Source organism: Dryobates pubescens, chromosome 17 (assembly GCF_014839835.1).
Source record: "Dryobates pubescens isolate bDryPub1 chromosome 17, bDryPub1.pri, whole genome shotgun sequence".
NCBI classification, from domain to species: Eukaryota; Metazoa; Chordata; class Aves; order Piciformes; family Picidae; genus Dryobates; species Dryobates pubescens.
The window spans coordinates 14906222-14922548 of NC_071628.1; the positions used below are offsets into that span (position 1 = coordinate 14906222).

The 16327-nt window shown below is 37.4% G+C and overlaps 1 protein-coding gene across 1 annotated transcript in view; it reads left to right on the plus strand.

Annotated features, from left to right (window-relative positions):
- UNC13C (unc-13 homolog C) overlaps positions 1 to 16327 on the plus strand; it is a 137562-nt gene that overhangs the window by 36645 nt on the left and 84590 nt on the right. The window contains exons 7-9 of the mRNA XM_009906444.2: positions 1675 to 1894; positions 9034 to 9261; positions 12233 to 12374. Of these exons, the coding sequence (XP_009904746.2) occupies positions 1675 to 1894; positions 9034 to 9261; positions 12233 to 12374 (590 nt within the window). The remainder of the gene's footprint in view (positions 1 to 1674; positions 1895 to 9033; positions 9262 to 12232; positions 12375 to 16327) is intronic.

Genomic DNA, 16327 nt, shown 5'->3' on the forward strand with positions numbered 1-16327 from the left:
TACTACATGAAAAGGTGCAGTCACCAATGAGACCTGAGAAAGAAAATCTCTTTTGGGCAAGTTATTCCTCTGATTAAGACTTTTCTGGTTTTTACTTTCCCTCAGCTTTTTCCAGAGGGAGTATTAGCAACTCTGATGGAAGCAGGTTATTTGGCTGTTTAGATTCAGTATGGAAATTCTTTGAACTAATGCCTTTTATTCAAAATCAACTGCCACTTACCCCCATAATCAAAACCTGTTGTTAAATGCTTTCAGCTTTTCCAGCCAATGTTGCTGTCCTGCTATAACACATTTATGACACTGTGAGTTCCTATGTTCTCAGGCACTAATCAAAACATCTTTTAAGCAGTGTCAAAATATTAGCTTCAGTGAGGGTTAAGTATCTGCTTTCAGCTGAGCATTCATTTAATTGCTTTGCTGAGCAGAGACAGAGCTACAAGTCTGTGAAAATAACACATTGATAACATGGCAAAAGTATCTCAAGTAGTATATGACAGAAATTCAGTAAGAGCTGTTGCAGCCTAAGATACTTGGCATTTGATTTTGTTATTTGTAGTGCTTGAACCTATGGATCTGTAGATTTATGGCTGTACAGTAATGATTTTCCCATCCTAGGAAAGTCCTTTAACTGGTGGCTCTGAGCATGCAACATTATGCTGATAAGTACACAAAATATTTTATCAAGGGAACAGGTCTGAAATTGCTAATACATTCATGGCAGCCAGTGTGCATTTAGTGAAAAACAATACCACAACAAAACCCCCAGATCATATTTTTGTGTGATACCAAGTGCTACCTACAGGCTGATTAATTTTTCTTATTCCAGATAAATCAACTGAACTTAGAAGATCTAGGTGCCTGTAAACAAAGCTCAAATAAACAAACCAGGCCATTGTGGCCAGCTAAGCCTATGTTTTACATATGAAATTTCAGGGACTGTTTTGTTTTCACCTCATCAAGAGCTGAGATTCAGGTTGTTTGCAGTACTAATCAATGAATAGCTGGTAATTGTTGATATGCTAGAACTGGTCAGGGGTCCTGAGCCAAAAGAGTCCAAGGTGATACCAAGGGTCCAAGGGTGTGGAATTTTGAGAGTATCATTTTTGTTTATTGGTAAAGAGCATCTTGGTGCTTAAAAAGGAAGGCAGCAAGTATGCTACAATGGGAATATAGACAAAATGGAACCATAAAAGTGTCCCATTTCTGTTTGGTGAGGACATTACATAGGCACTAAGTATTCAAGGATAGCACTATGCGTAATCAAAGCATATTTTGTGCAGTATGTCTAAGTTCCTATAGGAAGTATTTAAATATTCAGAAGGACTATGTTTGGTAGATACTTAAAATGCATCAGTTAATGTAATGCTAATGAATTTTTAAATTTCTGCTTCAAAATATAAAAAATACATAGGACTCTCTGTTAACTGACTGACTGGATTCCAGCTTGTCTTCTGTTTCTGTAGTCAGTCAAAATTTTCATCCAGGGTTCTTTTGTCTTCAAAGTGCAAGGCAAAATAAATAAATCAGTACTTTGCAAATTAGTTCATATTTGTATGTATAATATTATATTTTACAACTTTGTAAGTGCAATGACGTGCTTAGCTCCAGTTTGCTTGTATTAAACAATACTTCAGCTGAAGTCCTGGTCATTTTTATTTTTTTCTTACTCAACAGAAAATACATGTCTTCAAGAAGACATTACAGGCTTTGATCTATCCAATATCATCAACTACACCTCATAATTTTGAAGTTTGGACAGCTACAACTCCCACCTACTGTTATGAATGTGAAGGCCTACTTTGGGGCATAGCCAGACAAGGCATGAAATGCACTGAATGTGGTGTCAAATGCCATGAGAAGTGCCAAGACCTCCTGAATGCTGACTGTTTGCAGAGTGAGTATACTCTGAGTGCAAAAGCTTTGCAGTGTTTCACACCTTTTGATTTTGTATGTAAACTCAGATGTTTTGTGAAAAGAGTCAGATTGTTAGAAATTAGTGACAGCATGTTGATGTTCATTGGCTGAGAAGCTACCCAGAAACTTTATGAAATAACAATTATTGATTTTGGTTTTGTCCTGGGAACTTTATGAATGTTCCTGATCAGTTACAAAATAATGTTTGGTAGCAGCAGTATATTATCTGCTTTCCACTGCCTCTAGCAGCATGCAGAGCAATTTGTAGCAATTTGTAACATGATGTAAAACCTCTTTGTTTTATTTAACTCTTAACACATGAAATGTCAAAGCAAAGATAATAAAATTATTCCTTATACTTGTTGTAGTTACATTAATATCCTATAGAATAGACAATCAGTGAACAGGATCTTGTCCTTTCAAAATACCAAATCATGTATGTGTAAGGTGGTGGTGGGGAAATATTCAGGAAGTATTTTTGGACTAGAATTAAGGTGAAACAACTATTTTCTTTGCTTTTTTCATTGGCTGAATTTATTCCAGTCTCCTTGCATTTTACTCCAAAAATACCTGATGTGCATTCAAACCATATTTAAGTTACAACACATTCAATATGCAAGACTCTGAACAATGTAAAGTGAAGACCTGCACTTTCTGATATTCTGAATTTGGAATGGAAGGCGTTTTACAGCTCTGAACTTATTCTGCACTGTTCATTGTTGATACATTCCTGAGAATTTACCTAGCTTCTACATGTAGAAAAAATACTTAGATATTCCAGTCAGGTCCTCTTTCTTCCTGCTGGGCTGTCTATGTGAGGAACTGTCATAAAAGATGGATTTTCATGATTCACATTGTTCAGGAACTAATCATGATTTCCCAGAGCAACTGACCCCATGGAGCATGAATCAATGACACGTTTCTGAATCAATCTGCTTAACCGTGCTTAATTGTGATTCTACACTATTACTGAAACTGGCTTGTGTTTCACAGTGTTTGACAGCTAAGTTTTTGACATAGCTTCACAAATGAGAGAAGTATTTTTGAAAATAGACTGTTGTAAAAGTATACTGTGCAGCATTAATATGATTACTGTTTGTGAGTCTTCAAAACTTTATCTAGTAAAGAAGATACTGGTGAGTATCCTCTTCAATTAAGTGCAAATAACTTCTGTTGCCTGGACAGTAACAAAGTATGGTTCATAATGTCAATTCCTGTTTACTCTTATTGAGTAATTGTCCTATCTCATTCTAGGTACATTTTAAGACTAGCCAAAAGTAAATAATTGCACATCAGCCCATTGATTTTTCTGTTTTAGCTAGCCATTTGACACCACAGTTCTGCTAGGAATCACTTGGCTTTTATTATCTGGACTTAGGGAAATGAAAATTAGTTAGAAGAATGAGGAATTTGTGCATCTACTGGTAACAGGATGTGTAAAAGTCACTTGCCAAATACCTGTTCATGAACTGATGGAAGAGGTAGGAAGTAGAAATAGCTTTCTCAAGTTTCATCTGTTCTTTCATGCACATCTTGTTTAGCACTATCTATGTACAGGAAGAAGAAAACATGGAGGAGGGGCACGATAAATTCTGGTAGTCTCAACATGTAATGTAGGATTTGTCTTGTTGTAGGCTTTCAAAACAAATCTGTATGGATTGCAGTTGGTCTATTTGAAGCTAACCAGCTCCACATTCTCCACGGGATTGGGCTAGTGATAGATTTGGAGCTCCTTTGCTAGGAGTCTCATTTGCTGCTTCCTGAAAATACTGATTGTATTTTGTGTCAGAGAGATAAGTATCAAGTGCTCCATACAGTGTTGTGGGAATTCCCTCTCATAATTGCATGCATAATGGTCTAGAAATGAGGCATAACTGGAACTTTCTCCACCAGAAGGGCACTTTTTCTTTCTGAGGATTTAAAGGAATATCATCTCATATCCTAGCACATTGATTCAGAAAAAGATTTAATTCAGGAAAACTAAAATTGATTCACTCCATGAGTGACAGACATATACAAGACATCTTGATTTAACAGTAGTGTAATGAAGTACTGCAAAGATCAAATGATTCTGAGCATTATAACCATGTCTTTCTGCTTGAAGGGATTTTTCTGGTGCTGTTAGTTGGGTGGTTCTTGTCTCACCAAACATCTGTGTAAACCCTTCTCCATTCTGCAAACTTCCCGGCCTAGTTTCTGCTGTTTGAGAAAGCCACACTTCAAACAGCTATTTCTCTTCAGTTATATTGTGAGAAAAGCGAAATCCAAGGTGATGTCCCTAACAGTATCAGTGTTGTGAGTTTCTTGTAATCCTCATCTAGTCCATGAATTTTCAAAACAGAGAATGCTTAGAAAGATTGTTCTTTCTGAGGTTTCTTAAAAGTGATAACATCTTTCATCACTATGCAAACCAGGAAGCAATATTCAAGCCAGCTAGACCTGAGTGTGGTACCTTTGAGTTTTGTTTTGTATGACTTCTAATTTGGTTGCTGTTCACTGCTTTACAAGTGCAGGAACCAATTTCAGGTGTTTATGCTACCATGGAGGGGCTCAGCTGTTATTAGCACTCAAAATTAGTGTTCTTTTTCCTTTGTGGCGAAACACCTTCAAATGACTCTGTGATATTTATCCACTGACTACAATTCCTTCTGTTCTACCCTTCACACTGCAAAGAAATAAGCTGCTGCTAACTTGCTAAGAGCTGAGCTGCTTTTCAGGATGCCACGATGATGCAGGTAGCATGAGAAATGTACCCATCCCTGTAATAGTTGAATCTTGGCTAAAACTGAAAAGCTAAAAAATATATAGAGTAAAAGTACCCTTTCTATCTTCCTTTTCACTTCTCTGAAGAAAACTCAGTCTAGAGGTTGCTTGAACCATCTCACCAGTCCCCCCAAAACATAACAAATGGTCCATAGCACTAGATTGCCTGTGATTTTATTTATTTTATTATTTTTTTTACAAATACATCAGGAATAAGGCTGAGAGAGAACCTGCAAGTTATAAATAGGAGTGGCAGTCATCTGTGATATAAACAGTTGGGAAACATTGAACAAATGAGACTTGAAAGAGTAAACCTCTAGAAGGCAAACTTCAGATATAAAAATATTTAACACACCTAAGGACCCTGATCTCCCTGCTAGTATACATATGTTTTTGAACATCCTGCCACATGTTTTGCAACAGTGAGTTTGTGTGTCATACTACTTTGAAAATTAGATCCAATACTTTGTTTCATTTATGTTTAAAATCTTTCGCATTCCATTGAAGAAATTAATTGACCAGAGTGGTTGGTAAGATCCTTATTTCTAAGAAAGCTGATGCTAACTGTCTCATAAAATGAAATGAATGCTGTTCGCTGCTGGTATTTGTAGCAGAGTCATCCTTTTGGGCATCTCATAATCACTAGGACACATTGGCCTCCAAGCTTCTGGGGTTTTTTTAATGTAATGATTGCTAATGTCGACTGTGGAAATGAATTAACATCTCTAGCTCTTTAAGGTCAATATCTAAGCTTGTTCTAAATTAGCTTAAAAAAAAAACAGTAGTACTTTCATTATGCCTCTCATCTTCCCTTTCTAGTAACAGGTGTAATATTAAATCAGAATTGATTTCAATCTTGTTGAGTTGTATTAGTCCCTAGGGTAAAAGGGGCTTGTTAACTTCCTCTGCAGTTTAAGTTACTATATTGACTTAATTAGTCTGATCAATACTGCATGTCCATATACTGTCAGCAACAGTGGTTGTAAACATAGGTGCAGTAAATAATTCAGCATAAACAGGAGGTTATACTGATCTTACAGGAAAACTTAGAGGAAGTTACATTTTAATGCATATTCCAATTTTATCTATCCTGTCTCAAAAATCAGCAAGGTTTTCAACAGGAATACATTTTTGCCATTCAGCTTGTGTCCATGGTTTATCATTCAGTTATGAGGTGGTATCTGTAGTTTTTCAGGAAGGTAAGAAACTAAGACAAAATTAGAATTTTTATTTGCTGTCACATTATGCAGGCAATAATTTCTGTCATGGTGAGAGTCACTAAAGAATTCTTTAACTGGTATTTGGTTTCAGGGTAGCATTTACTTCTTTTATTACTAATTCCTAATTTTTCAGTGTAGAAAACCCTTAATCACTAGAAGTCTTATCTTCAGCATTCAAAATAATTAGTTACTCAAACCAAGAGATTTTCAACATTTCTGAAGATTTAATAGCAATGGAGAGCACCTTGAAGAAGCCATATAATTCAGCCTGTTGACAGTCTAAAATCACTGGTATCTGGGATCTCATCCCGTGCTTTTCCAACCTGATGACATTATGCCTTCCTGTTCAGCTATCTTAGTATCATAGTATCAGTCAGGGTTGGAAGGAACCACAAGGATCATCTAGTTCCAACCCTCCTGCCATGGGCAGGGACACCCCACTCTAGATCAGGCTGGCCAGAGCCTCATCCAGCCTGGTCTTAAACACCTCTAGAGATGGCACCCCAACCACCTCCCCGGACAACCCATTCCAGGGCTTCACCACTCTCATGGTGAAGAACTTCCTCCTCACATCCAGCCTGAATCTCCCCACCTCCAGCTTCATTCCATTCCCCCTAGTCCTATCACTACCTGATATCCTGAGAAGTCCCTCCCCAGCCTTCTTGTAGGCCCCCTTCAGATACTGGAAGGCCACAGTGAGGTCACCTCAGAGCCTTCTTTTCTCCAGACTGAACAGCCCCAACTCTTTCAGTCTGTCCTCATAGGAGAGGTGCTCCAGCCCTCTGATCGTCCTTGAGGCCCTTCTCTGGACACATTCCAGCATGTCCATATCCCTCTTGTAATGGGGGCTCCAGAACTGGACGCAGTACTCCAGGTGGGGTCTCACCAGAGCTGAGTAGAGGGGAAGAATCACCTCCCTTGACCTGCTGGCCACACTTCTCTTGATGCAGCCCAGGATCTGATTGGCTTTCCGCGCTGCAAGTGCACGCTGAGAGCTCATGTTGAGCTTCTCGTCCACAGCACCCCCAAGTCTCTCTCCTCTGGGCTGCTTTCCAGCCACTCACTGGCTGGAAAGCAGCTGGAAAGCATCTCTCTATTTTGTCCTGATATGCTAAGAAACCTTCAGATACAATGAAAGCAGTGAAGAAAACAATGCATAAAATATTTGTTCCATAAGGCTTCACTGAAATCTTATGCTGAAAGATGACCTCTTCTAGCTCTATAGATGTGTTGATAATTTCTGTAGTCATTGGAAGCTGTGTCCCTCTCAGCAAAAAATGCCATCAAAAGAATATAATGGTGTTTGATCATAGTGTAGAGGAGGAATTATGTTCCTCTTCAGTATTGAACTATCTGATTTCTAATTACATAGCAAGTTCAACATAATTTTGTCTTAATTTAACTATCAGTTTAAAAGGAACAGTACTGCTTTTGTCCTCCCTGAAGGTGAGAATTGCTAGTTGAATGATGTTTTCACAACCTTTTGGAAGAGTAAAGTATTTACTGCTCCTAGTGAAGATGGTGATGATTGTCACAGTCAGTGCTGGGAACCCTCAAGTAGCATTTAACAATGCTAGCTGAAATTCAGCAGTACTTCTAGTAAATGATAATGTGTCACTGGACAAGATTTGTAGTATTCTTGCATCTTGTTTTATATGTATCTATACAGCCTGTTTAGCACTTCAGGAATTCAAATTTTTGGTTCCAATATTTGTCACACTCTTTTAACCTCCCAAATCTGATGTTTCTTTATGAATTATTGCCAATGTATTGGCAAAAGTGAGTGAGTGCTGCTGCATCTCAGAACTGACCCTACAATAGCTTTTTCAGTCATTAGGTTTCAGTCTGCAGGACACATGCCTTTGCAGCAAGCAAAACATTTCTGTCTTGCAAATATATTTATTTTAGTTAGAAGATTCTCTACTTTGTACTGCTGTAACATTTACATCTAATAATGCATCTGCATCTTTCTATTTTGTAAGAGGAAGGACACCAATATTCTCTCCCTTAAATCCTGTCCCTGCAGTGACTCTGCAGAATTAAAAAGATCTCTGTTCCCATCTCACTCTATCCAGAACCTTCTTTGTGTGTACTAGATGCAGGATTCCTTGCAGAAATTCTCTGATTTGTTCCAGTCTTAGAATTCTTAGGAAAGCATTCCCTTTATTCAGCTGCAGCCTCAGCATAAAGCCCTGTCTACTCTTTGGGAAGCAGGGCATGGAAGACTGGCTTAAATAGATATCAAAAGATGCCACTGTTAGCGTGGAGCTTTGTGAAGCATTCATTTGTTCATGCATGGTATTTAAAGAAGGGATAGAGTGCACTACTGATCCAGAGCAAGGATGTCAGGTCAGTGTTACACAACTGTTTGACAGGTAAGGTAGTCCCAGAGTAATCTAAATGCTTAAATCAAATGAATGCTTTTGTTCAGTATATTTTTGAGTGCTTCATTAAATGGATTTATGTGATAATATTTTTTTTATGAACACTGTTCCAGGAAGGAACAAAAAATTTTCCATTAGTGCAGGCAACATCAGCAAGTGCTGAGATGTACCTGGAAGAAGTCAAAAAAATGGCTGAAGTCACTCTGTCTATTTCTTCCTATTGCTCATTAGATTTTCACTGTGGGAGAGCATAGCAGGAGTCTAGATTAATGTCCTTACTGCCAGACTGAAAATTCTCTGAAAAATGAGCTGTAAATATTACCTGCTTTAAACGCACTTTCTATTAATTTTGGAGGGATTTTATCCTCAGAAACCAAGTATGGTTTCTTGTGCCATCCTACTCCAAAAGAGAAAGGAGTGAAAATATTGTTAAGTCATGTGGACGTAGAAAAAAATTGAATTATCCACATATATGTTGTTGAAGTTTAAGTAGTAACAGAGGCAGAGCACAGAGCTGATAGACCCAGGTAATGTACATTTCTACAACCCTTTCTGTAAAAATCAGTATGCCCAGTTATGCAAGAAAAGTCACTTGTGTTTAGATGTTTTCACAGTGTAAGAGGCTTAATGTTATCCAGATGAAACATATCTCCTTTGAGTATTGCAGTACTAAGAACTGTCTGGAAGCTCTAGAGAAAAGAACTAAGGCAGCTACTTTGTAATAAAAGTATTGACATTTTCTCTCATTTCAGGAGCTGCTGAGAAAAGTTCCAAACACGGTGCAGAAGATAAAACACAAAATATTATTAGTGCTATGAAGGAAAGAATGAAGATTAGAGAGAAAAATAGACCAGAGGTGTTTGAAGTGATCCAGGAAATGTTTAATATTTCCAAAGAAGATTTTGTACAATATACTAAAGCAGCAAAACAAAATGTTTTGGATGGTACATCCAAATGGTCAGCAAAAATAACCATCACAGGTAAATTTTCTTCTGAACTGTTCATTTTAAGGGCTCTTTTTTTCTGGTCCCCTGCTTGGGTTAGGAACAAGATTTAACGTAATTAGAGCTGGAACTGTGTGTTCTGTTGACTACTTGGTGCATCTACAAACAGTTGAATTTATAGCATGCTAACTAGAAGAGCTTGAATTTACAGCTGTTGGCAAAACTACTTTATATTCCAAAGCTCTAGGAAGGAAGTAAATGGTCCTGTATCTCTTCTACCTCCTATTAATATCCCCTGTGTTACTGCTGAACTTTTTGCTACCAAGTGCAAGAGTTAAAGTTCACAATTGAATTTATGGGGGTTAATGACAGTAATGCTAAGAACATTGCAGCTTGCAATTCCAGACCCTTTTTGTTTGAAACTCATCATCCATTCTTGTTGCTTGACTAGGATTGTTTTCCAGTTTAGTGAAGCTGAGCCAGGGAAACGTGTGCACCCAGAACACACTCGATATTCCTTCCAACTACATTAGTCTGCTTGCTCATAAAGATTTCCAGGCCTGCTGACTTTGACATTTCAATTTTTGAATTAAAACCTCAGCACCAAAGATCTAAATAAAAGTTCATCTGACAGGCCAGCCTGACTTTAAGTGATGTAAGGATAGAGACAAGTACAGATTAAACTGAAAGACCAAAGAATTGAAAAGCAATAATGTGAAGGACTCTTTGCATCAGAGTTAAAGGATTTCAGTTATGTTTCACATCTAAATTAGCCTCAATTTTATTTTAATATCACAAGAAAATGGTAAGCCTTCTTTTTATATTAAAAGTAAATGAAGTATCTTATTCTATGCTAGTCTATCTTTCTGCGGGATTCATATTATTTCTGTTATGCAGGGTAAGGAGATAAACTTCAGGAACTTATATTTAGCTTTAGCTAGTTAGTTTTGCTAAAAATGAGTGAAACAAACCCTATATTTTTCAACTAAACAGTAGTGCCTATTTAAGTAACACATTTTTCTCAGTGCAACTTTCACAAAAGATGTGTTCAGGTCAGTTCTTTGTGCCTGTTTCATACTTGTATATATGGTAATTTTCCTAAGGCATTTTACAAGATATTTTGCACATATCCTCTTTTTCTTTATGAAACAAGAGACTAGGATACCTTGAACAGTAAATATGCAAATATTTTCAGGCTCTCTGCTGGGTAAACATCACTTTACTAGTATTGGTACAAAACTTACTTATATTGCTGAATGGCTTGGTTCTTCACTTTCAGAAGTAAAACTTATACTGCAGAGTATGAGATTTGCAGAATCATTACCTAACAAATGAATCATAGAATTAGGAAGTAATGTTGGAAGGGATTTCTGCAGTATATTCAAACCTTCCACTAAAAGCAGTTAGATAAGCTTGCACAGCTTTGTCCAAGTTAGATGTGAAACTCTCCAAAGATGGAGATTCCACATTTTCTCTGGGAAATCTGACCTGCTTACTAGGCAGCCTGTTTCAGTTATTAACAGCTCACATTGTAAAACTGTTTCCCCTATATCCACCTGGGATTACTCTTGCTGCAGCTCGCAGCTGTTACATCTTATTATTTCTTATTATAATCTTATTATTATGTGCCTTTGAGGAGAGTCTGCCTTCATAGAAACATAGTTTGTGTTGGAAAGGACCTTGAAATATCATCCATAAGCAGAAACATCCTCAAGTAGATGAACTTGTCCTGGAGTTTGTTGTCTTTGTGACACACTTTTTAGGTAGTTGAGGACTGCAGCTTGATCTCTTACTCTTCCTCTTCTCCAGGATAAGCAAATGCAACACCGTTAGCAGTTTTCCATACACCATGTGCCCTAAAGGTACAAAATTGGCAACTTTCCATTGGACTTTCTCTAGTTTGTCAATCTCTTTTTCTGGGCAGATTCAAAGTGCAGAGACAAATTTTAGTTTGGGTGTGGCTTCACAGGTGTCAAATAGTGGTGCCCATTCCCTGCAGAGAGAATGCCAGGTTGTCTTTTCATGAGAGAGTTTCTCACACCAAGTGAAGAAACTTAGAGACAAACCTAAAGTAATTGCTGGATCTTAGATAATGGTAGAAAGAGAACCCAGTGTTCCTGAGGAGCAAAATTAATCTGTAGAGGGAATAGCAGCAATCTTTCCTTGATGGTGTTTAAGAGGTGTGCCAAACAATAAGCCCAAGCAGTGCTCATGCTAGGACTCATGGGAAGTGTTTTAGCTGCAGCCCTGTAGGTTTGGTAGGCTCTAGCTTCTCCTGAGAGTTCAACTTTTATAAATTATTACAGGAAAATCAAATTGTGTGTACTTGTATTTGTGCTACAATGCATATGCATTAACTATACACCCACTTAACTGTCAAAAAGGCTGACAAATACATAAACAGTTAATGATAATTGATCTAAACTGTCATCCTGTCTGTGTTAAAATAGGAAGTGTTCTGCAAATCTGCACAGTTCATCTCTCATATGAAGAAAACTAATAGCAAAGTCACAACTATGCTTCTCATCTTTAATTTCATAATCCACAGCACAGATTTCTGAAAACTGGAAGTTTTCTTTTGGAAATTCTAGTTCAGATCTTTGGAGAAACTTTGGAAATATTTATTGGGAGGTAGGGACTGGAAATTTTAGGGAATTAGTAGACTGAAGTCAAGTTATACAACATTATATTTATGGCCATGCTGATTAAACCAGAGTATATGAATTATGCATCACAAGAGAAGTGTTTGTTTCATACTCTGTAGTGAATTTAAAAAATTATTACTCTATTAAAGCATATTTGTCAATTTTATGCAGTCCAGAAGGGTAGTTAGGTAAGCCTTGTCTACCTTCAAAGTAACAGCCACTTGGAACATTCATGCAGAAAGCTTGGTTTTGAGACCCTTCAGTTTGAGGACTTTGTTTCCTGTTGCTGTTATCACTGTCTCACTTATTTCTTGGCAATGAAGCTATGAGGGCTAAAGCACATTTCTCTCCTATTTTTGCAGTTCTTTGTGCTCAGGGCTTACAGGCTAAGGACAAAACTGGCTCAAGCGACCCATACGTTACTGTGCAAGTTGGCAAAAACAAGCGGAGAACGAAGACTATTTTTGGAAATTTGAATCCAGTATGGGATGAAAAATTCTATTTGTAAGTATGGAACACAGTGTTGTTTCTTGATTTTAAAATTTACATTTAGGTAATAGAATGCTACCAACTAAAATAATTACTTAGTCTAAAGATACCTGTTGTCTGTACTATTCATAGCATTAATGAATTAGCAAGTTCTGCATGGAGAGAGTATAGAAGTTTATTGCAATTTTTCATGTAGCAATCATACATCTCATAATTCACAGGTACTATACTGATCCTTTCCTGAAAATATTGCCTTAGGATACAACACATTCCTGTCTGAGAATGTGACCATTCTGATAAGAGTATTGATTTTCTCAGCACTATTCCTTAATGTTGTGGTTTAACCCCAGCTAGCGACTAAGCACAGCACAGCAACTCACTCGCTCCTACTTCTTCTCCCAGTGGGATGGGAAGAAGAATCAATGGAAAAAGTAAAACTCATGGGTTGAGATAACAGTTTAATAACTGAAATAAACTATAACAAAATAACAACAATACTAAAAATATAACAATAATCATTGTCATGGAAAGAGAGATAATAGACATAAATAAAACCCAAGAAAAGACAGGTGATGCACAGTGCAATTCCTCACCACCCACTGACCAATGCCAGAGCAACAGTTGGCCCCTCCCAGCCAACTCCTCCAGTTTATATACTGGGAATGATATCCTATGGTATGGAATATCCTTTTGGCTAGTTCAGGCCAGCTGTTCTGGCCCCAATGCCTTCCAACACCTTTGTGCACCTGCTTGCTAATATAAACCCTAGGTTTTCTTTGGAAAAATTGTAGTGGAAAATAACTGTTTATTTAGGCAGATTTTTTTTAAATGTTCTGTAAAAGTCTAGTCTACCCTGGAAGAACCTACCACAATATCATCACATGTTGTTAGTAGGTGTTTAGTGGAAGCTGTGTGAAAACATAATAAATTAAGAAAAGAAAAAATTATAATAATGAAAAAGGATACACAATTTCAGTATCAAATGCAATGGTTTCATTTACATTTTTACTGACAATATATGCAAATTGTTGACACATTATAATAGTCTAACCTTTTGGTAATATGTTGCAAAAGTCTATGTTTATGCCTAATAGTGCTATTCAAAACTGGATGTTAATTTCACACAACTTGATGAAACCTTCCATCAGTGATGATAAAAATTATGCCTTGTCTTGTTTTGTTTTGTTTTGTTTTGTTTTGTTTTGTTTTGTTTTGTTTTAACAACCCTGAATTTACAAAACAGGATCAGAACAGTTCAGGACCGTCCAGACTGCCCAGTCAAGACTCAGAATCTCTAGGTAGTCGTGGTGTGCAACAGACAATTTCAAAATAACCACTCACCACAATGTAAAATACTAGTACTTAGGCTAGAACATTGTTTTGTTTTATCTTATGTTCCTTTCCTCCTGTCAGGAGTGCATCAGTTGTTATTATTCCCATCTACACAGACCATGGAAGCAATTTCTGCTTGGGTTCAAGCATTTGAAAATGGCATCTGTTTTCTTCAAGGAGGGGACATGTCTTCTTGTCATTATGTACCACAATACCTATTTTCTCTTTCCTGATTTTGACTAAAATCTGATACCTTGTTGTTGAGGAGGGTACCATCTCACTAGTGATTTTGAAAGAGGTATTATCCAATATGTCACTTCTGTGTGTCTGGAGAAAATAATAGGCTATCCAGATGGATTAAATAACGTGCACTCATTGCTTTCACAGATTCAAAGGCTAGTACTTAAAATTAGTTAATTCAGATAAAACACATGCTCAGAAACTTCTTACAGGCTTCCCCTATACAAACCATGTTTTCTTTTCAAGTTATTAGTGTTACTGCAGTAACAGTTAAGGTGTCATACCTCATCAAATGACAGAGTAACCAAAGGTAGGAGATTAATTACTTCCTTGAATTTAATTGTTTGCCTTGCATAGTATAAAAAAGTTGAATGACCAAGTCAGCAAATTTGTTATGAATTTTTAAATGTATTTTCTCAAAGATTTGAGCAGGGTTGCCACAGTGTCCCTGGAAACTTGCAAATATTATGTTGGGGTTTTTTCACCCAGCACTAAGCATTACTGTCTTCTGCTGCTCTAGCAACAACATTAATAAAACCCTTCCAAACCTTACTAATAGCATACATCTCCTCAATACCCATTCAGTCCCTCTTATTGCACATGTATTTTCTTAAACTTACTTCCCTGACTTATTTAATGCATTGGGTTTCAGCTGAAACTATATGAGCGTTTCTAAAGTGTATTAAATAAACTATAAATGTTTAACCACAAGATTAAATCTAAAGTACATTAATATAACTATCTCATTAACTCAGGAAGTTTTTTAATTCTTCTAATAATATTTGATGGCCTTTTTTAAAATCAAATACTAATCATCATTATAACTTCTAAATGGTGAATTGCAGAAATAAAATATATCCCAAAATCTTACAATCACATATTTATTCATAATATCAAAACATCAGTTTAAATCAACCAATCTGTTCCAAAACATGGTCTTGGAAAAACCATTGGGTCCCCTCTGTGCATTTGCTCTGTCATAGCAGATAGAGTGAGGGCAGCAATCTAGTTAACTTTATCAATCACCCAAAAAGTGACTGTAAAGAGAGCATGACTTTTTAGGAAAAAGTCATGCCTAGGTGGCCAAGTAGACCAATGGCATCCTGGCCTGTATCAAGAATTGTGTGGCCAGCAGTAGAAGGGAAGTCATTTGCCCCTGTACTCAGCACTGGTTAGGCCACACCTTGACTACTGTGTCCAGTTCTGGGCCCCTCAATTTGAGAAGGACATTGAGACTCTTGAACCTGTCCAGAGAAGGGCAACAAGGCTGGTGAGAAGCCTTGAGCATATGCCTTACAAGGAGAGGCTGAGGGAGCTAGGATTGTTTAGCCTGGAGAAGGAGAAGCTCAGGGGAGACCTTATTGCTGTCTACAACTACCCGAAGGGTCGTTGTAGTCAGGAGGGCATTGGTCTCTTCTCTCAAGCAATCAGCACCAGAACAAGAGGACACAGTCTCAAGCTGCACCAGGGGAATTTTAGGCTTGAGGTGAGGAGAAAGCTCTTCACTGAGATTGTTGTTAGCCATTGGAATTGGCTGCCCAGGGAGGTGGTGGAGTTGCCATCCCTGGATGTGTTCAAGAGGGGATTGGACATGGCACTTGGTGCCATGGTTTAGTAATCATGAGGTCTTGTGTGACAGGTTGGGCTTGATGATCTTTGATCATCATAGAATCATTATTGATTCTATGATAATGTAACCCTCTGCTAAATGTCCATGGGAAGCCAGCATAGATTAGTACTCCCTGGCAGCAAACAGCATTGATATATTTTAGTGACCATGATAGTTATGTCTGTGTGTTGATCTGAGAAGCTCTTCATTTGCTTCATATTTTGAAGATTTAAGTTTACAGTTTCTGCTGAAGTGAGCATTCCTAGTAACTAGTTCAGGCATCCAGCTGTCAGTCTCTCAGAGACATCCTACTAATTAATTATCTCACAATCTCAGGCCAAAAAAAAAGAGAGAGGAACACCTCCAAGAACTAATTCAAATGATAAATTATTTGTTCAGCACCAATATTTTTCAGTTTCACAGTACGATATGTTTGGTCTTTTCAAACTGTTATCAATCCGAGTTAATTTTGTACAACTCTCTTTTTGTTGTGACAGAGTAAAGTAATGCAAGAAAAGACATAATTAGTCTCATTCTGCTTTATCTGAAAGCATGGCCCGTGACCACACTGTAAAGAATTGGATTGCCCAGACTAGAGAAGAGACAAGTAGTGGAGGTAAGGATGTCTTTAAACACATCCTTTCTCCTGCAAAGAGGAAAGGAATAATCTATTTTTCAGGCTTGCTGTTATAGTAAAAGTAACAGACACAAATTCCATTTGGATAGGTTTAAATCAGACTTCAGAAAATGCTTGCAGATAATGAGGCTAGTATTCCAGTAGTAATAG